The 25,613-nt window shown below is 38.2% G+C and overlaps 4 protein-coding genes across 30 annotated transcripts in view; 3 read left to right on the top strand and 1 right to left on the bottom strand.

Annotated features, from left to right (window-relative positions):
- Positions 1–25,613, bottom strand: part of S100A1 (S100 calcium binding protein A1) — a 1,186,348-nt gene that overhangs the window by 569,128 nt on the left and 591,607 nt on the right. The window lies entirely within an intron of this gene.
- The window catches only part of S100A8 (S100 calcium binding protein A8), a 675,486-nt gene that overhangs the window by 336,257 nt on the left and 313,616 nt on the right, over positions 1–25,613 (top strand). The window lies entirely within an intron of this gene.
- LOC126935292 (small proline-rich protein 2D-like) lies at positions 3,001–3,219 on the top strand. The gene has a single exon (XM_050756552.1). The coding sequence runs from the start codon at positions 3,001–3,003 to the stop codon at positions 3,217–3,219; it is 219 nt and encodes a 72-aa protein (XP_050612509.1).
- Positions 17,891–18,109, top strand: LOC126935325 (small proline-rich protein 2E-like). The gene has a single exon (XM_050756573.1). The coding sequence runs from the start codon at positions 17,891–17,893 to the stop codon at positions 18,107–18,109; it is 219 nt and encodes a 72-aa protein (XP_050612530.1).

Here is a 25,613-nt window from a genome sequence, read left to right as displayed (position 1 = left end):
GATAAAGACCCATGGTGTGTGTGTGTGTGTGTGTCTGTGTGTGTGTGTGTGAAGTATACCTCGCTCTATGTCTCAGGGCCTGGATGTCCTAACCTGGGGAAGCTGTGACTATTAGCTGCCCCCTTGATGTTGCGGCCACTCTTCATGTAGCTGGTCTGTGAGGAACTCTGAGTTTCCAGTTCACCATCTCAACTTGTAAAGCAACCCTGTCTTAATCCTGTCTGAGATGCTGGGGGCACTAAGGCTGCTGCCACTCTGGTGCCTGCACTGCTGCCATAAGCAGCCTGTTTGAGTGGGGTGTTCTGAGAAGGGGAGTCTCAGGGCATGATCCAAACTGTATTATCTCACACAGTCATCTCATTTGGCAGCCAATTTTCCAATTTTGCATGTTAGAAATCAGACATTTCTCTAGGGATTTGTGTTGTAGATGTGATGTGAGGATCTGGGGAGGAGTAGGGGACCTATTGAGAGAAGTCTGTTTACTTCACCCACTGTGCTTGGCATGTGTAATGGTCTATAGGAAGCATTTGGTGAGAACACTATTTGTAAACACCTGGCACAAAGGTGCTGACATGATAGTTCTATTTCTGTAGCATCTGGCCAGTGGAGATCTTGGCCAAAAGCCCTTCCTTAGAGACTGGAGCAGTTGCAGATCTGGGAAGCTAACCTGCTTAACTGAGGGATGTGATGCTGGGTTGATTCAGTGCTCTTGCTCTATCTGGAGGATAACTGGTGAGTGCTCCAGAGAATTTGAGTCACTCCTTTTCCTCTTTTTTCTTATCTTCCTCTTCCTTCTTCTTCTCCAATTATGAAACCACATTCTTAGAAAGCTTCCAGATTATTGGCCCGGATAAGGAAGCTCCAGCAGCATTATTTTAAATGTTTAATAAACAATGTTTAGTAAGCCCCATTGATTGCAGGAAGAGTCTTAGAAAGATGTGAAAGAGATTCACATTGGCAACATATGTATCGAGTGAACAATGTGTACTAAAATGGACAGATAAGAGGTATACATTGGGGTGTGAGTTGATAATCTAGCAGGTTGTGGGGCTAGAGGGCTTTGGGAAAAGACAAAGGAATAACATACAAACAAATAAAATAATACTGTCTTTCAAAGACTGAAACCTGCTTTGAAAAAGTAGAGAAAGGAAACATATAGGATCACACTTAGTTTATATTTTCCCCTAGATATCAGACTTTAAGTCCTCTGACCTTCTCTACTCTGCAAACCTTCTTCTAATTATTTACATAAGATACTGTGAGTCTATGCATTTTGTTCTCTATAGGATGTTCACAGGGAAAGATATAGGCATGGTTCAATACATAGATTTAAAATGAATGCTTGTAACTTTGGTTCCCTTCTCTCCATTTCCTTAATGTGCTGTCTAAGAGTACATTTCTATAAATAAAAAGGCTGTAGTACCCATCCTTGATAGCAGCAGCAGAAAGCGTACTGTGGAGACTGGATCTCACTCCGGTATCTGTCCTGGGACACAAGTGCCTCTATGAGGAGTGTGTAGGACAACTTCAAAGACAAAAGGAATATAGGAAAAATCTAGGGTTCTGTGAGAGAAAGATAGAGGTGGAGCAGAAAATTTCAGGCTTGAACAGAGTCAGCAGAAGGCAAGATGTGGTCAGTGCCTTCAAAACCAGAGATAGGTATGATGCTGCTCTGTTTACAATTCCAGGGAGGTGAGTTGACCTGGCTGTGGTCATATAACTTAGCAAAAACATCTGGGGCCAGAACTCAGGCCTTTGTTAGGTCTGTCTGTCCTTCTGGCATATTGGCAAATTGTACGAGGAAAGCCCAGGTGGAGATGGGTTAATGTTCAACAATGTGGCATTCAGCTAAAGTGGATCAGGGCAGGAAGTTTTATGATTTAGGGAAGGTGTTAGACAGGAAGCATTCATTGCCCCCAATCAAGAAAGAGAGCCCTTGACCACCAGTTAGAGAATCCCCCAAGTCCCTCTTTGCCATAAGTCACTGAAACTGAGACCTAAGGCAGGGCCTCCGTGAGTCAGGAGCACTTAATCCAGTGGACAGATCCCAGAACACGGTATTTCCCAGTCTGAGAATCCCTGTCATGCCAGTTATGGATAAATTTGCATTTTAGTTGGGACATTGCTGGACCAGCCCAGTTTAGGCAGTTCCATTTCCTGCTGGGTGGGGTAGCAGTCCCTATAAAGAGGTTCTCTGCTGCACAACTTCTAAACTCCTGGTACTTGAGCACCGATCTGCTTTGGAAAACCTGGTGAGTCTGCTTCCTTGAGTTCTCTTCTTTTTGACCTGAAATGTTGAATTTAATCAAATCCAGCAAGTCTGGTGGATCCAAACCTATGATCATGGAGTTGATGGTACTTAGTGGATGGAACTATAGGATTAGACTATGTGATAGAGTGTTTTATATTGCTTTTTAAAAATGTACAGTTACATATTCATATGGACAGAGAAGTTAATAGGAAAGCTTTGGTTGGAAGAAAAGGATGAATCTTTTTCTCTTTTCCATATTTTCCTGGTGTCCTTTTCAAAGGGTTGTGTCTTAGCAGGTGTGAGAGCCTGCATCCTTCCTGAACAGCCCTTTGCTCTATGCTCAAGTCAACCCACCGGTGCTTTACAACAGATAATGATGATAGGAATAGCTTGTGAGATTGCCCAGGGGCTCTGAACTTGTGACTGCCTTTCCTGCAGATGTTAATTTCCTGGATTAACATGCTTGCTTCTTTATTACAGGGATGTTTTCTTTGGTAAAATTGTATGAGGAAAGGCAGGATTTCCTAGAAGCAACTTACTAAAGTGGAAAGGAAAAGACAAGAAGTCATGAAAAGGGAGCTAAGAGTTTAAATAAATTTTTGGAGATTGGAGAAATAATATGTCATGTTATTACATAAGCTTTAATGATATGCCATGGTAGTACATAAGCTTTGGCTTCTCTCTCTGGAGGATTCCTTTCCCGTGAACACTGTCGTATCATTTCTTTCAGATTCTGAGACTCCAGCAGGATGTCTTACCAACAGCAGCAGTGCAAGCAGCCCTGCCAGCCACCTCCTGTGTGCCTCACGCCAAAGTGCCCAGAGCCATGTCCACCCCCGAAGTGCCCTGAGCCCTGCCCACCACCAAAGTGTCCAGAGCCCTGCCCACCTCAGCAGTGCCAGCAGAAATATCCTCCGGTGACACCTTCCCCACCCTACCAGCCAAAGTGTCCACCCAAGAACAAGTAACAGCTTCAGGATCCATCAGGAGCATGAAAGGATAAGAATAATTGGCTCACCTCGTTCCACAGCTCCACCTTAGTCTTCTCATGAAACCTTCCATGGATACACAGGGAGCTTCCTTCCCTTTAGCTTGTGATCTGTCCATAATGTTCCTTGATTGCAAAATATTTCCTTTCTGAGGCTGCCATACTGCCACTGTCCAGGTGGAGACTGAACAAAGGAAGTCCTCGGCTTTGTCGGTTCACAGAGCTTCAGAAGAAAGAGCTGCAGCTCTGTCCCTGGGAACCATCAGAGAATTCCGTTGATATTTCCTGTGTCTGTCTGTCCCCTGGGCATGAGCTTCTACTACCTGTGCAGTTGTCACTTCCTTTCACTCCCTGAATAAAGTATCTTTGCATAATATTTGTGAATGGATCTTTTGTTTCTTTTTCAAATCTGCTTTATTAGCAATGTGATATGATCATTTGTATTTATTCCTACCTTTCTGTGATCCTCAGGGAAGATCTTACAATTGTTGCTATATGAATTTTGGGTCATAGCAAGTATTATTTCTGTATCATTTTATACCCCTTTTATTTTTCTTAGTGTTTGATTGATTTGCAGAACATATTATTCTACTTCTCCAAATGTCTATTTTTTTACTGCAAAGTGAACCAAACAATATTTACATCATAAAGTAGTCTAAGTCATAAAATCTAATTTCTATCTGAAATTTGGTTGGCACAATGCCTGACACATAATAGCAGTCATTTAATTGAGGCTTATTAGCAGCAATATATCATCATTTCCACCACAAGCATCGTCATCATCATCATCATCAACCCCCCCGACTACAACAACCAAGATATTTGTTCCAGAAAGAGAGTGGCTTGGATATAACGGATATAGGAAATAGGAAGACTCCCTACTGTTACTTTTAATTGATTCATAATGCTTGTACACATTTATGGAATACATGTGATATTTTGTTACATGGATCAAATGTGTAATGATCACGTCAGGATATCAGGAAATTTAGGGAATCCATGACCTTGAGCATTTATCATTTCTCTCTTTGCTGGGAACATTTTAATTCCTCTCTTTTTGCTATTTTGAAAAATACAATACATTGTTGTAAATTAGTCACCATGCTCTGCTATCAAATATTTAAACTTACCTCTTTTACGTATATCTATGTTTGTACTATTTAACCAGCATCTCTTCATTCTCCACCCCCTGAACATCCTTCCCTGCTTCTGGTATCTATCATTCTGCTGTCTACCTTTATAGATCAACTTTTGTAGCTCCCACAGATGAGTGAGTACTTGCAGTATTTGTTTTTCCCTGTTTGACTTGTTTTACTTAACATAATGGCCTCCAGTTCCATCCGTGTTGCTGCACATGACATGATTTTATTCTTTTTTACAACAAAATAGGATTTCATTGTGTGTCTATACAATATTTTCTTTTTCTATTTATTCGTTAATGGACACTTAGGTTACATATTTTTGCTATTGTGAATAGTACTGCAATAACCATGGGAGTTCAGGCATCCGTTTGATGGACTGATTTCTTTTTCTTTGGATAGATACACAGTAGTTGAATTTCAGGATTGAACAGTGGTTCTGTTTTTAGTTTCTGGAGAAATCTTTGTATTGCTTTCCACTGCGGCTGTACTAATTTACATTCCCGCCAGAAGTATATAGACTTCTTTTTTCTTTGCGTCCTGTCCAGCATCTGCTATTTTTAAAAATTTTTTTATTTTAAGATCAGGGGCACATGTGCAGGTTTGTTATATAGGTAAATGCATATCACTGGGGTTTATTGTACAGCTTATTTCATCACCCAGTTATTAATCATAGTACGCATTAGTTATTTCCCCTGATCCTCTCTGTCCTCCTAACCTTTACCCTCCAATAGGCCCTATTGTCTGTTGTTCCCCTCTATGTGTCCATGTTTTCTCAGCATTTAGCTTTCAGTTATAAGTGAGAACATGTGGTATTTGATTTTCTGTTCCTGCATTAGTTTTCTGAGGATAATGGCCTCCAGCTCTACTCATGCTCCTGCAAATGACTTGATTTCTTTTTTTATGGTTGCATAGTATTTCATGGTATATATGTATCACATATTCTTTATCTTGTCTATCATTGATGGGTACTTAGTTTGATTCCATGTCTTTGCTATTACGAATAGTGCTGCAATGAACATAACATGTGCGTGTGTCTTTATGACACAGAATGGTTTATATTCCTTTGGGTATATACCAAGTAATGGGATTGCTGGTTGGAATGGTAGTTCTGTTTTCAGTTGTTTGAGTAGTTGCCACACTGTTTTCCACAATGGTTGATCTAATTTACACTTCCCCCAACAACGTATAAGCATTTGTTTTTCTCTGCAAGTCTCCAGCACTTTTTATTTTTTGACTTTGTAGTAATGGCCATTATGACTGGTGTGAGATAGTATTTACATTTCTCTAATGATCAGTGATATTGAGTTTTTTTTTCATATACTTGTTGGCTATGTGTATGTTTCCTTTGAAATGTGTCTATTTCTGTCCTTTGCCCACTTTTTAATGGGGTTGGGTTTTTTTTCTTGTAAATTTGTTTAAATTCTTTATAGATGCTGAATATTAGACCTTTATCAGATGCACGCTTTACAAAACTTTTCTCCCGTTCTGTAGGTTGTCTGTTTACTCTGTTGATAGTTTCCTTTGCTGTGCAGAAGCTCTTTGGTTTAATTAGATCCTATTTGTCAATTTTTATTTCATTGCAATTGCTTTTGGTGTCTTTGTCATAAAATATTTGCCTGTCCCTATGTCCAGAATGGTATTGCCTAGGTTGTCTTCCAGGGTATTTATAATCTGGGGCTCTGCATTTAAGTCTTTAATTCATCTTGAGTTGATTTTTGTATATGGTATAAGGAAGGCATCCAGTTTCAATCTTACGCATAGGGCTAGCCAGTTGTCCCAGCACCATTTATTGAATAGGGAGTTCTTTCCACATTGCTGTTTTTGTCACATTTTTTGGTGATCAGATGGTTACAGGTGTGTTGCTTTATTTCTGGGTTCCCTCTTCTGTTCCATTAATCTCTGTGTCTGTTTTGTAGTAGTACCATGCTGTTTTGGTTACTGCAGCCTTGTAGTATAGTTTGCAGTTAGGTAGCATGATGACTCCAGCTTTTTTGTTTTTGCTTAGGATTACCTTGGCTATTCAGGCTCATTTTTGATTCCATAGAATTTTATAATTGTTTTTTCTGGTTTTGTGAAGAATGTCATTGGTAGTTTGATAGGAGAGGAATCACACTGAAATTGTAAACTGCTTTGAGGAGCTTGGCCATTTTAACTGTATTGATTCTTCCTATTAATGAGCTTGGAATGTTTTTCCATTTATTAGTGTCATCTCTGATGTTGTTCAGCAATGCTTTATAGTTCTCTGTGTAGAGATCTTTCACCTCCCTGGTTAGTTGTATTCCTAGGTATTTTATTCTTTTTGCCACTGTTGCAAATGGGATTGTGTTCCTGATTTGGCTGTTGGCTTGGCTGTTGTAGGTATATAGGAGTGCTAGTGATTTATTTTTGTATGCTGTTTTTGAATCCTGAAACATTGCTGAAGTTGTTTATCTGTTGAAAGAACTTTTGTTCCTAGACAACAGGGTGTTTTAGATATAGAATCATGTCATGTGCAAACAAGGATAGTCTGACTTCCTGTCTTCTTATTTTGATCTCCTTTCTACCCTTATCTTTCTTGATTGCTCTGGCCAGGACTTTCCATAGTACGTTGAATAGAAGTAGTGGGAGAGGGCATCCTTGTATTCTGCCGGTTTTCAAGGGGAATGCTTCCAGCTTTTCCCTATTCAGTATCATATTGGCTGTGGATTTGTTACAGATGGCTCTTATTATTTTGAGGAATATTCATTTGTTTAATATCTAGTTTGCTGAGCATTTTTAACATGAAGCGGTGTTGAATTGTATGGAAAACCTTTTCTGCATCTATTGAGACAATCATGTGATTTTTATCTTCAGTTCTGTTTATGTGATGAATCGAATTTATTGATTTGTGTATGTTCAACCAATCTTGCACCCCAGGGATAAAACCAACTTGATTCTGCTGGATAGACTTTTTGATGTGCTGCTGGATTAGGTTTGTCAGTATTTTGTTGAGAATTTTTGCATCGATTTTCATCAAGGATATTAGCCTGAAATTTTCTTTTTAGGGTTTGTGTCTCTGCCAGGTTTTGGTATCAAGATGATGCTGGCTTTGTAGAATGAGTTAGGGAGGAGTTCCTCCTCTTCAACTTTTTGGGATGGTTTCAGCAGGAATGGTACCAGGTCTTATTTGTACATCTGGTAGAATTTATCTGTAAGTATCCCCTTTGTCATTTCTAATTGTGTTTATTTGAATATTTTCTCTTTTCTTCTTTATAGTCTAGTTGTAGTCCATTTATTTTATTATTTTTAAAGTAATTCCTGGATTTGTTGATATTTTGATTTTTTTTTTTTTATATCTCAGTCTCTTTCCGTTTAGCTCTGGTTTTGGTTATTTCTCGTCTTCTGATTGCTTTGAGGTTGGTTTTCTCTTGGTTTCCTCGTTCTTTTAGTGTGACGTTAGGTAGTTACACTGATATCTTTCTAACTTTTTGATGTGAGCATTTAGTGCTACACATTTCCTCTTAATACTTCTTTAACTGTGTCCGTAGATTCTGGTATGTTGTATGTTCATTCTCATTAGTTTCAAAGAACATCTTGATTTCAGCCTTAATTTGATAATTTACTCAAAAGTCATTCAGGAGCAACTTATTAAATTTCCATGTAATTGTATGGTTTTGAGTGAATTTCTCAGTCCTGATTTCTAATTTCATGGTGCTGTTTTCTGAGAGACTTGTTGTTATGATTTCAGTTCTTTTGTATTTGCTGAGGAGTGTTTTATTTCCCACCATGTGATTGATTTTAGAGTTTGTGCTGTGTGGCTAAAAGAAGAATGTATATTCTCTTGTTTTGGGATAGAGAGTTTTGTAGATGTTTATCAGGTCCATTTGGTTCTGTGCTGATTTCAGGTCCTGAATATATTTGTTAAATTTCAGCCACCATGATCTGTCTAATACTGTCAGTGGGGTGTTAAACTCTCCCACTATTATCATGTGGGAGTCTAATTCTCTTTGAAAGGCAATAAGAAATTGCTTCATGAATGTGAGTGCTCCTGTGTTGGGTGCATTTATATTTAAAACAATTGGATATTCTTTTTGAATTGAACCCGTTACCATTATGTAATCCTTTTTTTTTTTTTTGGTCTTTATTGATTTTTGTTGGTTTAAAGTCTCTTTTGTCTGAAATTGGGATTGCAATCCCTACTTTTCTCTGTTTTGTGTTTGCTTCACTCTCAGTTCCTTCCCTCTGAAAATCTGTTAAAAGTGGGCCAGTTGTCTCTATTCCTCAGTGGCAGCTGTTCTAACTCGCTGCGTCTAGTTGGCCATCTTGCCCAGAACCACAGGAATTAGCTGGTATGTTAAATGTTTTTGGGGATTTTTTTGCATCAATATTCATGAGGAATATTGGTGCGTAGTTTTCATTTCTTGTAGTGTCTTTGTCTGAATTTTCCATCAGTATAATCCTGACTTCATGGAATAAGACAGGAAGTATTCTCTATTTTAAGTTTTCTTTTTTTGATAGAGTTTGAGAAGGATTGGTATATACTTCTCCAACAAATCTTTCTGGGTCAATGCTTTTCTTTCTTGTGAGATTTTAGATTAGTGATTCAATCGCCTTACATTTTACACAACTGTTCAAATTTTCTATTTCTTTATGATTTGGTTTGGTAGAAAGTGTGTTTCTAAGAATTTGTTCATTTCGGCTGGGTTATCTGATAAGCTGACATCGAATTGTTCATATTTTCTCTTAAAATTCTTTTCATTTCTGTAAAACCAGTAGTAACTTCCCCACTTTCTTTTAAGATTTCAGCTATTTGAGTGTTACATCATTTTTCTCTTCTGTAGTTAATCTAACAATTTGTCAATTTTGTTGCCTTTTCAGTGAAATAAAACTTGGTTTTACTGATTTTCTCTACTTTTTTGTTATCTTTTATGTATCTCTATTCTAATCTCTCACATTTACTTTTTTGGGTTTGGTTTACTTTTCTTTTTGTAGTTTCCTAAGGTGTAACATGAAGATATTGATCTGAGAATTTTTTAAATAAAAAATGTATGTGTACAAGTGCATAATGTGCAGGTTTGTTACATATGTATACTTGTGTCATGTTGCTGTGCTGCACCCATCAACTCGTCAGCACCCATCAACTCGTCATTTACATCAGGTATGACAGTTGAAAAAAAAATGTATGTGGTTATGGCTATAAATTTCCCTGTTAGCACTGCTTTTTCTGCAATCCTGAAGTTTTGGTATGATGTGTTTTTGTTGTCAGTAGTCTCAAGCTATTTCTAATTTTCCTGTGCTTTCTTATTTGACATGTTGGTTGTTTAAGAGTGGTTTTTGTTTGTTTGTTTGTTTCCACGAATGTGTGAATTTTCCAGTTTTAAGTTGGTTATATATTTTTAGTTTCATTACAAAGTGATTGGAAAAGTACTTTGTATGATGTTAGTCTTTTAAAATATATTAACTTATTTTCTAGCCTAGTATGTGGCCTATCCTGGAGAGTGTTCCATGTTCTCCAGAGAAAACTGTAGGGTGTATCCTGCTGTTGGTGGGTAGAGTGTTGTGTATTTTTTCGTTTGGACAAAATGGTTTATATTTTTAAGTTCTCTATTTTCTTTTTGAACTTCTATTATTCTAGCCATTTTTGAAAGTGAAGTATTTAAGTTTTCAACATTTATTATAGAACTATCAATTGCTTTTAATTTCTCTCAATGTATCTTCATATGTTTTAGAGTTCTGATGTTAGGAAATGTATGTTTATAACTTCTATATATTCTGGGTGAACAAATCTCTTTATCAATATATATGTCCTTTATAGTCTCGTAACAGTACTCAACTTAATTGTGTCTGATGTTATTGTAGCCACCTCTGGTCCTTTGTTGCTACTATTTACATAAAATATCTTTTTCCATCCTATTACTTTCAACTTCTCTGTGTCTTTAGTCGTAAAGTTAGTCTCTTGTAAACAGCAAATAGGTGAATCAATTTTTTTATTTACGATCCATGCTTCCAATTCTGTTGCTGGGGAAAGTTTAATTCACTTACATTTAAAATAATAACTGATGAGGTAGGTTCTATTTTTGCATTTATGCTTTTCTCTATGTTATCTTCCATCAGTGCCTGATTTGTGTTTAGATTTTGTTTCTGTAGTACAACTTTTTAAATGGTCTTTTTTCTATTGTGTATTCTAAAATATTTATTTTGTGGTTAAAGTGGAGACTGTATATAATATCTTAAAGTTATACTAATCTAATTAGCATTAACACCAACAATTTCAATTGCATAGAAAAATTAACTCATACAACCCCTTCCTCTTTTTATGTTTTTACAAATTACGTCTTTATACATTGTATGTTCACAAACATAGATTTGTAATTATATTGTATACATTTGCATCTTAAATCTTGTAGAAAATAAAAAGTGGAGTTACAAGTTAAAATTACAATAATGCTGGCTTTTATGTACTTGTGCATGTTTATCAGGTACTTTTATATCTTCATACAGTTTCTCTTCAGCATCTTTTTTATTTAGAGACTGTGTCTCTCTCTGTTGCCCAGGCTGGAATGCAATGGTGCAATCTCAGCTCACTGCAACCTCCGCCTTCTGCATTCAAGCAATTCTCCTGCCTCAGCCTCCTGAGTCACTGGGATTACAGGTGCACACAACCACACCTGGCTAATTTTTGTACTTTTAGTACAGATGGGGTTTCACTATGTTGGTCAGACTGGTCTTGAACTCCCGACCTCGTGATCCGCCCACTTTGGCCTCTCAATGTGCTGGGATTACAGGTGTGAGCCACCGCGCCTGGCCCAACATCCTTTTATTTCAACCTGAGAGGCTGTCTTTATCATTTCTAATACAGAAAATCTAGGGGCAATGAACTGCCTCAAGTTTTGATTTCTGGAAATGTCATAATTTTGCCCTTATTTTTAAGGACAATTTTGCTGGCTGTACAATTTGAAGTTGAAAGTGGTTTCTTTCTGGAATTCTACAACCTTGAAAGAAATCACTTTCAACCTAGAATTCTACAGCCTTGGAGATCATGAGGCAGTAGGATGATATATTGAAAATTACTTATTCAGAAAACTACTTCTGATAAGAATTTGGTCAACCACTTATTAAGGATCCCTTAGATATGATGATTCACTTCCTTCTTCCTCCTTTCAATATTCTCTCTTTTGGTAATTTAATTATAATGTGTCTCAGTGTGGGTGTCATTGAATTCGTTGAACTTGGAGTTTGTTGCACTTTTTGGATGTGTAATTTTGCATTTTGCAAAAATCATAAAAATGGAACCATTTTAGAAACAGTATGTAGCCTTTGAGACTGAGTTTTTTTTACTTATCAGTTTGCATTTAAAATTCATTCATATCTTTGTATTTCTTGATAGATCATTCCGTGCTATCACTGCATAGTGTTCCACTGCATGGGTTTAATGCACCACAGTTTATTGATTCATTTATTGAAGGGCATCTTGGTAGATCACACTTCTTGGAATTTATGCATAAAGCTGCTGCAATCATTTGAATGCAGGTTATTTTTGCTGAAATATTTTGAAATGTACTAAATCAAAATTTGCTGGATCGTATTGTAAAATTGTGTTTATTTCTGTGAGACTGTTAGTTTTGATTGTTGTAATAATGTTTATGTTTTATTTCATATATTTATAACTTACAGTAGAATTTCAGCTCTCCCCTATGTTAGATTTCAAACAGTTTTTTTCTCTTCAAGAATGGCGATCATTAAAAAGTCAGGAAACAACAGGTGCTGGAGAGGATGTGGAGAAATAGGAACACTTTTACACTGTTGGTGGGATTGTAAACTAGTTCAACCATTATGGAAAACAGTATGGCGATTCCTCAAGGATCTAGAACTAGATGTACCATATGACCCAGCCATCCCATTACTGGGTATATACCCAAAGGATTATAAATCATGCTGCTATAAAGACACATGCACATGTATATTTATTGCGGCACTATTCACAATAGCAAAGACTTGGAATCAACCCGAATGTCCATCAGTGACAGACTGCATTAAGAAAATGTGGCACATATACACCATGGAATACTCTGCAGCCATCAAAAAGGATGAGTTTGTGTCCTTTGTAGGGACATGGATGCAGCTGGAAACCATCATTCTTAGCAAACTATCACAAGAACAGAAAACCAAACACCGCATGTTCTCACTCATAGGTGGGAACTGAACAATGAGATCACTTGGACTCGGGAAGCGGAACATCACACACCGGGGCCTATCATGGGGAGGGGGAAGGGGGGAGGGGGGAGGGATTGCATTGGGAGTTATACCTGATGTAAATGACGAGTTGATGGGTGCTGACGAGTTGATGGTTGCAGCACAGCAACATGGCACAAGTATACATATGTAACAAACCTGCACATTATGCACATGTACCCTAGAACTCAAAGTATAATAATAATAAAAAAATTTTTTTTCACAATTTTGTTCGTGTTTCCATGTTTTCCTTTTTGACTTTTTTTGGAAGGAAACCACAGCCTGTGCACATTCACTATCTTGAAAAGATTCTTACAAGGAGAAGTGTCTGATTCATTCTATCATTTAGCGTATATCCTTCTTAATCTCATTAACACTAAGCAAGCTGTTTACATTACTAACAGCTCTTGAAATTATGCTCTTAAATATTCTGATCTAACATATAGAGAAAATAAAAGTAGAATTTATAAGGTCTATTCACTTTGGGAAGGTTAGTGCTAATGAGCTATTCAGTTTCTTATAAGGATTTAGCCTAAAATTTAAGTAATTTGCTACCAGAAGGAATGTGATATTTGAATGAGTGTTTTTTAAATGTCCTAAAGAGTTAACCACATAACAGTAAACTAAATTGGAGGTAACATTAAATATATTTTCACACAGAATGCTAAATATCCATATATGTTAATATTTTACAAATGAACACATCCACATATTGCTAAATATTGTATTTAGATTTATTTGCTTGTATTAACTTAATTCAGAGGAAAGTCTCAGAGAGTCCAAACAACTAGGAACTGATCTAAATTTCTGCTTAGATTAACTCTCATTTTTATCACATAAGAATAAATGTCAGGATCAGCCCATCTTATTATTTTTGCCCACTTCATTCAAATCATATATTTGCATTTGCTTTGTCCTAAAAACTTCTGGCACACACTTAAAATAAGGATGACATAAAAGATCTTAAAGAGAAAGCAAATACCTTTCTTAACCATACACAACTTGAAATTGATATTTTGCTTCTATCTCTTTCATTAACAATGTGTTACTTTAGCATTTTGAGCACTGTCTGTAGCCTGTGCTAAGTATTTATATGCAGTCTCTGATTTAATTGTTTTCTCATGACAATTTAGTGGTAGTTACCATTACTATCACCATGTTCTATTATCCTTACTACCTGTCCTGCTAATCATCCGTTTCTTCCAATTTCATCATATCATGGCCAATTTATGCTTTTTATCCACCTGGCTCTTGGATAGTAGATTTTGTTACTATCATTCCTGATTTTGTTACTCTAGAACAATCTCCCAATTTTGGTGAATGATTTCACAGATACATACAGCTATTGGGTGTCTGTGGTTACTACAATTTTCGCATTTGGAGAAAACACCATTTGTAAACATCTGTGTGTATATGTCAATAGTATGAGGAAGGGGTATTATTATTGGGGTTTTCTTCAAGAGAGATTTTAGAAGGGATGTGATCAAATGTAGAGCTATAACAATAAAACAACTGCACTTACATCCTGCCCTACCTTTTGTGTCTAGCCAACAGTGCTGAAAACAAACAAACAAATGAAAACAAAACAAAACGAAAAAACTCTCTCTCTCTAATTGGGCAATGGACAGGCTTGTCTATTTTTAGCTTCTCAAAGTAGAATTTTAAGATTCTTTACTCAATAATAGGTAACATTTGAAGCATACTTTGAAAAGTTAAATAAGAACGTAAACATCATCTGTAATTACACCAGCCAAATATAATCACATTTAATATGTTGTTTCATGCTTCCTATCTTTTAATAAATATGTTAATGAAAATGTTATCATGATTTACATACATTTTTGGTATAATTTGAATGTTTTAAATAATATTACATAATCTCCCAAAATGTCTTTCCTAATTACTTTCAGAATTCTACCATATGTTTATCTGATTTATTGAATTATGGAAGGGCAATGCAGACTAAGCTTTCTATTCAGAAATAAAAGCAGAAGGCAGATATGCATGGGGACTTGCAGTTACTATTTCTCTTAAGATATCAAGAATATTTTACTACAATTCCTGTTTCTTTAGTTTTTTCATATTTTGTTTTATATCTTCATTTGCCAGCACTATTTTGTATAGTAGAATGTATCGTAGGAAGATGTGAGATAAAATGTTGAATCAAATATTAGACCAAATAAAAGTTTTTATTCTTTCTTGTCATTTTTATGAACTAATAATTCATACTTAATGATCCCTGAGAAAATTAGGAAGTAGGAATAATAGGAATGAACCTAAGGTTATCAGACTCTTAAGAAACATAAAGCTAGGCTCTTTAGACATGAAGGTAGATGATAGATAAATAAAGACCCATGGAGTGTGTGTGTGTGTGTGTGTGTGTGTGTGTGTGTGTGAAGTATGCTTCACTCCATGTCTCAGGGCCTGGATGTCCTAACTTGGGGAAGCTGTGACTATTAGCTGTCCCTCTTCATATTGTGGCCATTCCTCATGTGGCTGGTCTGTGTGGAACTCTGAGTTTCAAGTTCACCACCTCAACTTATAAAGTGAGCCTGTCTGAGATGCTGAGGGCACTAGGGCTGCTGCCACTCTAGTGCCTGCACTGGTGTGATGAGCCTGCTGTTTGAGTGGGGTGTTCTCAGAACAGGAGTCTCAGGGTGTGACTCAAACTGTGTTATCTCACACAGTGATCTCATTTGGCAGCGAATTCTTCAATTTTGCATGGCGGAAATCAGATATTTCTTTAAGGATTTGTGTTTTAGATGTAATGTCAGGCTATTGGGGAGTAGTAGAGGACCTACTGAGTAAAGACCCTTTACTTTGCCCAGTCAAGTATTTGGCATGTGTAATAGTCTATAGGAAGCATTGGGCGAGAACACTATTTGTAAATATTTGGCCTCAAGGTTCTGACGTGATGGCTCTATTTCTATAGTGTCCTGGCCAGTGGTGATCTTAGCCAAAAGCCCTTCCTTACTGACAGGAGAAATAGCAGTTCTGGGTACCTAACCTGCTTAACTGAGGGATGTGATGCTGGATTGATTCAACACTTGTTCTTCCTGGAGCATAGCTGGTGACTGCTCTAATAATTCTGAGTCTTTCCTCTTCCTCGTTCCCCTCTCTTATCATCTACTTGCAAAACCACGTCCTTGGAAAGCTTCCTGATTAATGGTCTAGATAAGGAAGCTCTAGAAATATCACTTTAAATGCTTAACATACAATATTTAGAAAGCTTTACTGATTGCAAGAAGAGTTTAAAAAAGATATGAAAGAACAATCACTAAATGCATTGACAACATATGTGTTAAGTGAACAATATGTGCCAAAATGGACAGATGAGAGGTGTACATTGGGGTGTGAGTTGATAATCCAGCAGGTTGTGGGATTAGAGGGTCTATAGAAAAGACAAAGGAAGAACATACAAACACATTTCAAAACACTGTCTTTCAAACACCTAAAGCCTGTTTGGAAATAGAGAGCAAGAATACATGTTGGATTATACTTAGTTTTTATTTTCCCCTAGATTTCAGACTTTAAGTACTCTGAACTTCTGCACTCTGCAAACCTACTTCTAATTATTTACATATGATAATGTGAATCTATGCAGCTTGTTCTCTATAGGGTGTTCACAGGGAACCATATGGGCATGGTTCAATACATAGGTTTTGAGTGAACGCTTGTAACTTTGGTTCCATTGTCTCTATTTCCTTAAGGTGGTGTCCAAGAGTACATTTTTGTAAGTAAAAAGGCTATAGTACACATCCTTAAGGGCAGCAAGTAGAAAACGTGCCGGGGAGACTCAACCTCACTTTGGAATCTATCCTGGGGGACAAATGCCTCTACAAATGGAGTGGAGAAGACAGTTTTAAAGAGGAAGATAATATAGGTAAAATCTGGAGTTTTATGAGAGAAAGAAAGAGGTAGAAGAGAAAAGTTCAAGCTCAACCAGGGTCATCAGGTGGCACAACGCGGTCAATGCCTGCAAACCCAGAGGTAAGTATTATTCTCCCTGTTTACAGTTCCACGGAGGAGAGGTGACTTGCCTGTGGTCATACAACAGAGCAAAGAAAAGGCTTGGACTAGAACTCAGGCCTTTGTTAGGTCTCTCCTTCCTTCTAGCACATTGGCAGATTGCATGAGGAAAGTAGAGGTATAATTGAGTTCATGTACAACAATATGGCATTCAGATAAAGTGAATCAGGGCAGAAGTTTTATGATTTAGGGAAGGTGTAAGACAGGAAAAGATCTTTGTTCCCAATTAAGAAAGATATTCCTTGACCATCAGTTAGAGATTCTCCCAAGTCCCTCTTTGCCGTAAGTCACTGAAACAGATCCGAGGCAGGGCCTCCGTGAGTCAGGAGCACTTAACCCAGTGGAGCGATTTCAGCACAGGATATTTCCTATTCTGAGTATCCTGCACATGCCAGTCGTGGATAAATTTGCATTTGGCTTAAGAAATTGCTGGATCAGCATTGTTTTGGGTAGTTTCACTTCCTGCTGGGTGAGGTAGCAGGCTCTATAAAGAGATCTTCTGCTGCACGACTCCTAAACCTCTGGTACCTGAGCACCGATCTGCCTTGGAGAACCCGGTGAGTCTGCATCCTTGAGTTCCTCTCTTCTTTGTGCCCTGAAATGTTGAGTTTAATCTGAATATAGCACGTTTGGTGGATCTAATCCTATGAATGTTGACTTGATGTTACTTAGTGGATGAAAATTTAGGGTTAGAGCACAATGATATGCTATTTTAGCTTTCTTTTGTTATACAGGTAGGTATCCACATGGACAGAGAAGTTAAGGGGTAACCTTTGATATGAAGAAGAAAAAAGAGCAAGGATTTTTCTTTATTCTCTGTCTTTCCAGTGTCCTTTACAAAGGTTTGTGTCTTAGCAGGTGTGAGAGACTACAGTTCTCCCTGAGCAGCCCTTTGCTCTATGCCCAAGTCAGCCCACTGGGACTTTATAACAGATAATGATGAAAGGAATAGCCTATTAGATTGCCCAGCGGTCTGAACTTGTGACCACCTTTCTTGAATTGGTTGTTTTCAGGGAAATAACATGCTTGATTCTTTATAACAGAGATAATTTATTTGGAAAAATTGTATGAGAAAACACAGGATTTCCCAGGGACAATGAAGCAATTTGTTAAAGTGGAAGCGAGAAACCAGAAAGTCGTGAAAAGGGAATTAAGAATTCAAATAATTTCTTAGAGATTGGATAAATTACATTCCATGGTATTACACAAGCTTTGGCTTCTCTCTCTGGAGGAGTCCCTTCCCACAAACACTGTCATATCATTTCTTTCAGATTCTGAGACTCCAGCAGGATGTCTTACCAACAGCAGCAGTGCAAGCAGCCCTGCCAGCCACCTCCTGTGTGCCCCATGCCAAAGTGCCCAGAGCCATGTCCACCCCTGAAGTGCCCTGAGCCCTGCCCACCACCAAAGTGTCCAGAGCCCTGCCCACCTCAGCAGTGCCAGCAGAAATGTCCTCCGGTGCCACCTTCCCCACCCTGCCAGCCAAAGTGTCCACCCAAGAGCAAGTAACAGCTTCAGGATTCATCAGGATCATGAAAGGATAAGGATATTTGGCTCAACTCATTCCACAGCTCCACCTGCATCTTCTCATCAAAGCCATCCAGGGATACACGGGAGCTTCTTTCCCCTTAGCCAGTGATCTGCCCGTGATGTGCCCTGACAAAAGCTTCCCTTTATGAGGCTGCCATATTGCCACTGTCCAGGTGGAGACTTAGAAAGGAAGTCCTCAGCAGTGCCCGTTCCCAGAGCTCTGAAAGAAAGACCAGCAGCTCTGTCCCTGGGAACCATCAGAGAATTCTGTTGATGTTTCCTGTGTCTGTCATGAGCCTGGGCATGAGCTTCTACCACCTGTGCAGTTGTCACTTTCCTTTCACTCCCTGAATAAAGTATCTATGCATAATATTTGTGAATGGATCTTTGTTTATTTTCAAATGTGCTTTATTAGCAATATCATGTAATCATTTGGATTTATTTCAATCTTTCTTTGATTCACAGCAGGATCTCACAATTTGGGTCATACCAAAGATTATTCCTGTATCACTTTAAACCCCTTTTATTTTCCTTAATTAGCATTTGATTGATTTGAGGATGATATTATTCAACTTCTCTGAATGTCAGTCTCTTTACTGCAAAGTCAGCAAACTAACATTTACATCACAAACTAGTCTAAGGCATAAAATTTGGTCTGATATTTGGTTGGCACAATACCTGACACGTAATTAGTTGTCATTTGGTAGAGTTTTATTTGCAGCAACATATCATCACTGTTTTCACCATCACCATCATCATCGTCATCATCATCACTCCCCACTACAAGCACTACCGTATTTGTTCCAGCAAGAGAGTGGCTTGGGTGTAACTAACATAACATAGGAAATAACATAGGAAATAAGAAGACTAATGTTACTTGTATTGATTCACAATACTTGTACACATTTACTGCATACATGTGATTTTTTTACATGAATAGAATGTGTAATGATCAAGTCAGAATATCAGGAAATATCGGGCATTCATCACCTGGAGCATTTATCATTGCTCTTTGTTGGGAACATTTTAATTCTAGCTATTTTGAAGCATACAATACATTGTTGTATACTGTAGTCACTTTCCTCTGCTATCAAATATTAAAACTTACTCATTTTATGTATCTATATGGTTTTACTCATTAACCAGTATTTCTTCATTCTCCATCCCCCTGAACACCTTTCCTTGCCTCTGGTATCTATCATTCTACTATTCATCTTTATAGATCAACGTTTGTAGCTCCTGCATATGAGTGAGAACATGCAATATTTGTGTTTCTCTGCTTGATTTATTTTACTTAACATAATGACCTCCAGTTCCATCCATGTTGCTGCCAATGACAGGAATTCATTCTTTTTATTATAATGGAATAGTATTTCATTGTGTGTATATACATATTTTCTTTGTTCATTCATTCATTAATGGACACTTAGGTTATACATCTTTTCTATTGCAAATAGTACTGCAATAACCATGGGGGTTCAGGCATCCTTTTCACATACTGATTTCTTTTCCTTTGGATGGATACACAGCAGCTGGATTGCTGGATTGAATGGTAGTTCTGTTTTTAGTTTTTTGAGAAATCTTCTTACTGTTTTCCATAGCAACTGTACTAATTTGCATTCCCACCAAGAGTATACAAGGCTTCTTTTTTCTTTGCACCCTCTCCAGCGTAGTTTTTTTTAACTTTTGTTTTAAGTTCAGGGGTACATGTGTAGGTTTGTTATATAGGCAAGCTCATGTCACATATAGGCAATATGGTTATTTTTCCTGATCCTCTCCTTCTCCATACCCTGTGGTAGGTGCCAGTGTCTGCTGCTTTGAGGTGTCCCTGTTTTCTCATCATGTAACTCACACTTATAAGTGAGAACACGCGGTACTTGAATTTTTGTTGCTGCATTAGTTTGCTAAGGATAATGGCCTCCAGCTCCATCTATGTACCTGTATTCCATGGTGTATATCTACCATATCTTCTTTATCTAGTCTATCATTGATGGGCACTTAGTTTAATTCTGTGTCTTCACTATTATGAATGGTGCTGCAATGAACATAACACATGCATGTGTCTTTATGATATAGAATGGTTTGTATTCCTTTGGGTATAAGCCAAGTAATGGGATTGCTGGTTGAAATGGTAGTTCTGTTTTTAGGTCTTTGAGTAATTGCCACACTGTTCTCTTCAATAGTTGATCTAATTTACACTCCTACCATCAGTGCATAAACATTCCTTTTTCTATACAACATTTCTAGCACCTTTTATTTTTGACTTTTTAACAATAGCCATCTGACTGGGGTGAGACAGTCTCCCATTGTGGTTTTGATCTGCATTTCTCTAATGATCAATGATATTGAGATTTTTTTTTTAATATGCTTGTGGACCACACACATGTCTTCTTTTTAAAGTGTCTGTTCCTGTCCTTTTCCCACTTTTTAATAGGGCTGTTTTTTTTTTTTTCTTGTGAATTTCTTTAAATTCCTTGTAGATACTAGATATCACACCTTTATAATATGCATAGTTTGCAAAAATTTTCTCCCATTCTGTAGGATATTTTGATGGTTTCCTTTGCTTTGTAGAAGCTCTTTAGTTTAATTAGATCCTACTTGCCAATTTTTGTTTTTGTTGCAATTGCTTTTCGCATCTTATTCATGAAATCTTTGCCTGTCTCTATGTCCAGAATGGTATTGCCTAGGTTGTCTTTCAAAGTTTTTATGGTTGTGGGTTCTACATTTAAGTCTTTAATCCATCTTGAGTTGATTTTTGTATATGGTGTAAAGAAGGCATCCAGTTTCAATCTTCTGCATATGGCTAGCCAGTCCTCCCAGCACCATTTATTGAAAAGGGAGCCCTTTCCCCATTGTTTGTTTTTATCACCTTTTTAGATGATCAGATAGCTACAGGTGTGATGCTTTATTTCTAGGTTCCCTATTCAGTTGCATTAGTGTGTATCTGTTTTTGTGAAAGTACCATGCTGTTTTGGTTGCTGTAGACTTGTAGTATAGTTTGAAGTCAGGTAGTGCGATGCCTCTAGTTTTTTTCTTTTTGCTTAGTATTGCCTTGGCTATTTGGGCTCATTTTTGGTTCCATATGAATTTTAAAATAGTTTTTTTTCCTAGTTCTGTGAAGAATGTCATTGGTGGTTTGATAGGAATCACACTGAATCTGTAAATTGGGCAATATGGTCACCTTAATGATATTGATTCTTCCTATTTATGAGCACAGAATGTGCTCCCTACATTTGTGTCATCTCTGATGTTGTTCAGCAATGTTTTGTAGCTCTCCGTGTGGAGATCTTTCACCTCCCAACAATACTTAGTTGTATTCCTAGGTATTTTATTATTTTTGCCACTATTGTGAATGAGATTGTTTGTTAATTGGCTTTTGGCTTGTCTTTTGTTGGTGTATAGGAGTGCTAGTAATTTTTGTGCATTGATTTTGAATTCTGAAACATTGCTGAAGTTATCAGCTAAAAGAGCTTTTGTTTCAAGACTATAGGGGTTTTTTTTAGACATAGGATCATGTCATGCGCAAATACGAATAGTTTGACTTTCTGTCTTCCTATTTTGATGCCCTTTCTCTCTTTATCTTCCCTGATTGTTGTGTCCAGGACTTCCCATACTAGGTTGAATAGGAGTGGTGAAAGAGGGCATAATTGTCTTGTGTTGGTGTTCAAGGGCAATGCTTCCAGCTTTTCGCCATTCAGTATGATATTGGCTGTGTGTTTTACGTAGACAGCTCTTATTATTTTGAGGTAAGTTTCTTTTGTATCTAGTTTATAGAGAGTTTTTAATATGAAAGAATTTTAAATTTTATGGATAGCCTTTTCTGCATCTATTGAGATAATCATATGATTTTTGCCTTTAGTTCTGTTTATGTGATGAATTGCATTTATTGATATGTTTATTGTTGAACCAACCTTACATCCTAGGGATGAAGCTAACTTGATGGTGGTGGGTAAGCTTTCTGATGTGCTGCTGGATTCGGCTTGCCAGTATTTTGTTGAGAATTTTTGCATTGATGTTCATTGAGGATATTGACCTGATATTTGTGTGTGTGTATGTGTCCCTGTCAGGTTTTGGTATCAGGATAATGCTGGCCTCATAGAATGGGCTAGGGAGAAGTTCATCCTCCTCAATATTGTGAAATAGTTTTAGCAGGAATATTTATTTAGCAAAACAAGAGCAGATACTAGCTCTTGTTTGTATATCCGGTCGCATTCAGCTGTGAAGTTGGCTTGTCTTGGGCTTATTTTGATTGGTAGGCTATTTATTACTGTTTCAATTTTGGAGCTCATTACTGGTCCTTTCAGGGATTCAAATTTTTCCTAGCTCAGGCTTGGGAGAGTGTATGTGTCCAACAATGTATTTGTTTCTTCTAGATTTTCTAGCTTATGTGCATAGAGGTGTTCATAATATTCTCTTATGGTTATTTGTATTTCTATGGGGTCAGTGGTAATATCTCCTTTGTCGTTTCTAAATGTATTTACCTAGATTTTCTCTCTTTTCCTCTTTATTAGTCTAGTTAGCAATCTATTTATTTCATTAATTTAAAAAACCCACCTCCTGGATTTGTTGATCTTTTGAATGATTTTTCACGTCTCAGTGTTCTTCAGTTCAGCTCTAATTTTAGGTATTTCTTATTTTCTGCTTGCTTTGGGGTTGGTTTTCTCTTGATTCTCTAGTTCTTTTAGTTGTGATGTCATGTTGCTAAATTGAGACCTTTGTAACTTTTTGATGTAAGCATTTTGTGCCATAAATTTCCCCTTAACACGGTTTCAGCTGTGTTCCAGAGATTCTGGTATGTTGTATCTTTATTCTCATTAGTTTCAAAGATCTTCTTGATTACGGCCTAATGAAATATGTAGATTTGATCCTGTCATCATGATGTTAGCTGGTTATTTTGCAAGCTTATGTATGTGGTTGCTTTATAGCATCACTGTTCTGTGTACTTAAGTGTGTTTTTGTAGTGGCTGATAATAGCATTTCCTTTTTATATTTAGCACTTCCTTCAGGAGCTCTAGTAACATATGTCTTGTGGTACCATATTCCTTCAGCATTTGCTTGTCTGAAAAGTATCTTATTTCTCCTTCACTTTAGAAGTTTAGTTTCTAGTTGAAATTCTAGGTTGGAATTTCTTTTCTTTAAGAATGTTGAATACTGGCTCACAATCTCTTCCGGGTTGCATGATTTCTGCTGAGAGGCCTGCTGTTAGTCTGCTGGGTTTCCCCATGTAGGAAACCTGACCTTTCTTTCTAGCTGCTTTTAACATTTTTTCTTTCATTTGACCTTGAAAAATCTGATGATTATGTATCTTGGGGATGATGTTCTTCTGTAGTATCTTACTAGGGTTCTTTGCATTTTCTGAATTTGATGTCTGTCTGTCTTGCTAGGTTGGGGAAGTTCTCATGGATGATATCCTGAAATATGTTTTCAAGCTGGTTACACTCTCCCTATCTCTTTCAGGGACATCAATGATTCACATATTTTGTTTCTTTAGAAAATACCATTTTTTGAGGTTTTGTTCATTTCTTTTAACTCTTTTTTCTCTATTCTTGTCTGACTGTCTTATTTCAAAAAGTTAGTCTTCGAACTCTGGAATTCTTTTCTCTGCTTGTTCTACTCTATTACTAATACTTGTGATTGCATTAGAATATAACTGACCTGATAGAACTGAGAAACACGTGACAAAATGTACAGTTTCTAGTGTGTTTTTCAGCTCTATCAGGTCAGTTATGTTCTTTTGTATACTGACTATTTTGTCTGTCAGCTCCTGCATTGTTATATGGTGATTTTTAGCTTTCTTGGATTGGGTTTCAGAATACTCCTGCATTTTATTGATCGTCCTTCCTATCCATATTTTGAATTCCATTTCTAGCATTTTGGCCATCTCAGCCCAGTTCTGAACCATGGCTGGAGAGGTCATGTGGTCATTTGGAGGAAAGAAGGCACTCTGGTGTTTTGAGTTTTCAGAATTCTTGCATTGCTTCTTTCTTATCTTTGTGTCTTATATTCCTTCAGTCTTTGAGGTTGGTGATGTTTAGATGGATTTTATTTTTTTAAATCTCATTTGATAACCTTGAGGTTTTGATTATGGTGTAAGGTCAATTCAGATGACTGGCTTCATTTGTGAAAGATTTTAGGGTCCCAGCACTCAGCTCCCAACTCATGGACTGCATGCCGTAACTCTGGGGGAACTGTATCAGGCCTGACTTTGTTCTTTGGCTCCCCCAGGTTAGGAATCCACTGTGGTTTGGAGGCTGAGGTGCTCCCTGACCCCTGGTCACTACACTGTGATGAGTGGTGTCAGCCAAAGTGTTTTGTAGTGTAGGGGCAGAGGGATCCATTCCTGTTTGTATATGCCAGGAGCAGTGGCAGCATGGCAGGGTGCATACTTTTAGGCTGGGGCAGGGTTCTTGCAGGTGCTAGGGTACTTGCCTCTGTGGGGACATTCACCACAGTGGTGGAAGCAATGTTTCTTGGCAGGGTACAGGGTCCCTGCTGGAGACTGTGTGTGTGTGGTCGTACTTGTAGTGTTCTTGGGGTGTGGGTGGGGTGTGGTGGGTGCAGGTCTGTGTGCTTTCTCTCTGTGCTGTGGGCAGGGGTGGTTGTTTGGGGTGAGGAGTTTCCACTGTTTTCAGTGCCTAGTTTCACTCCTATGGCAGTGTTGGCACAAGGGTATACACTGGCATGGGCAGTGCACTGGCAGGGGTGTGGCTTCCTGGCTTTGTGCTTGCCATGGCTCTGTGACTACAATGGTCATCGCTAGGGAGAATGAGCTGACTACTCTCACTGCAGCAGTGGCAGGGTAGGATGCACACACTCACATGCACTGGTAGGGAGAGGAAAACAAAACCCATTCATGCACACACATGCCAGCAAAGTGACATGGAGTGTTGCTCTGGGCCCAGGGGAAGCTGTAGTGTGTGGAGTGAGCAGATGGGCTGGTAGGTGACTGTGGGTGGCTGCCCAGCTGGAGTTCTCCACTTGTCAGCTGTGATCTGTCAGCACAGAGGCTACAATGTGGGTCCCAAGGTCACACGAGTTTGCCCTGCAAGCAGGTATAGCCAGGCTGGCAAGACGGGAGAGACCAGCTGACCACGGAGTGCTCAGGTCAGACTTTCCCCATCTGAAGCACAAGATTGACCTGCACAGTTCAGGTCCAACAGCTCCCCAAGGGCTAAAGTCTCCAATGTGAGCAAGTTTAGCCTAGTAAGATGGCCATTCCTGGCCCTGCTCCACTACAAACACTCCCCAACCAAACCCTTTGGGCTCCACATCAGCTGGCATGCTGCCCCTGTCACTTCTCTAAGCAGCTCTCCCTGCCAACTGGAGTGTCCTTGGTGGTTGAGGGAGTCGCCTCCTGCAGGGATTCCAGAGGCCCATGGCGGGAGTGGGTTGCTCCCTGCGGGTTCAACTCAGCTGTTCCCCTGGAGTTACTGGAGGCTAGGAACCAGTCCTGGTGTGTAGTGTCCTTGTGCAGGGCTCCCAA

The sequence above is a fragment of the Macaca thibetana genome, chromosome 1, assembly GCF_024542745.1.
Source record: "Macaca thibetana thibetana isolate TM-01 chromosome 1, ASM2454274v1, whole genome shotgun sequence".
Classification (NCBI taxonomy): domain Eukaryota; kingdom Metazoa; phylum Chordata; class Mammalia; order Primates; family Cercopithecidae; genus Macaca; species Macaca thibetana.
Note: the sequence above shows the minus strand (reverse complement) of the source record. Positions and strands in the feature narration are given on the sequence as shown.

Bases quoted from the DNA above. Each gene is read 5' to 3' on its own strand.
- LOC126935292 (XM_050756552.1), top strand. From the start codon at position 3,001: ATGTCTTACCAACAGCAGCAGTGCAAGCAGCCCTGCCAGCCACCTCCT.
- LOC126935325 (XM_050756573.1), top strand. From the start codon at position 17,891: ATGTCTTACCAACAGCAGCAGTGCAAGCAGCCCTGCCAGCCACCTCCT.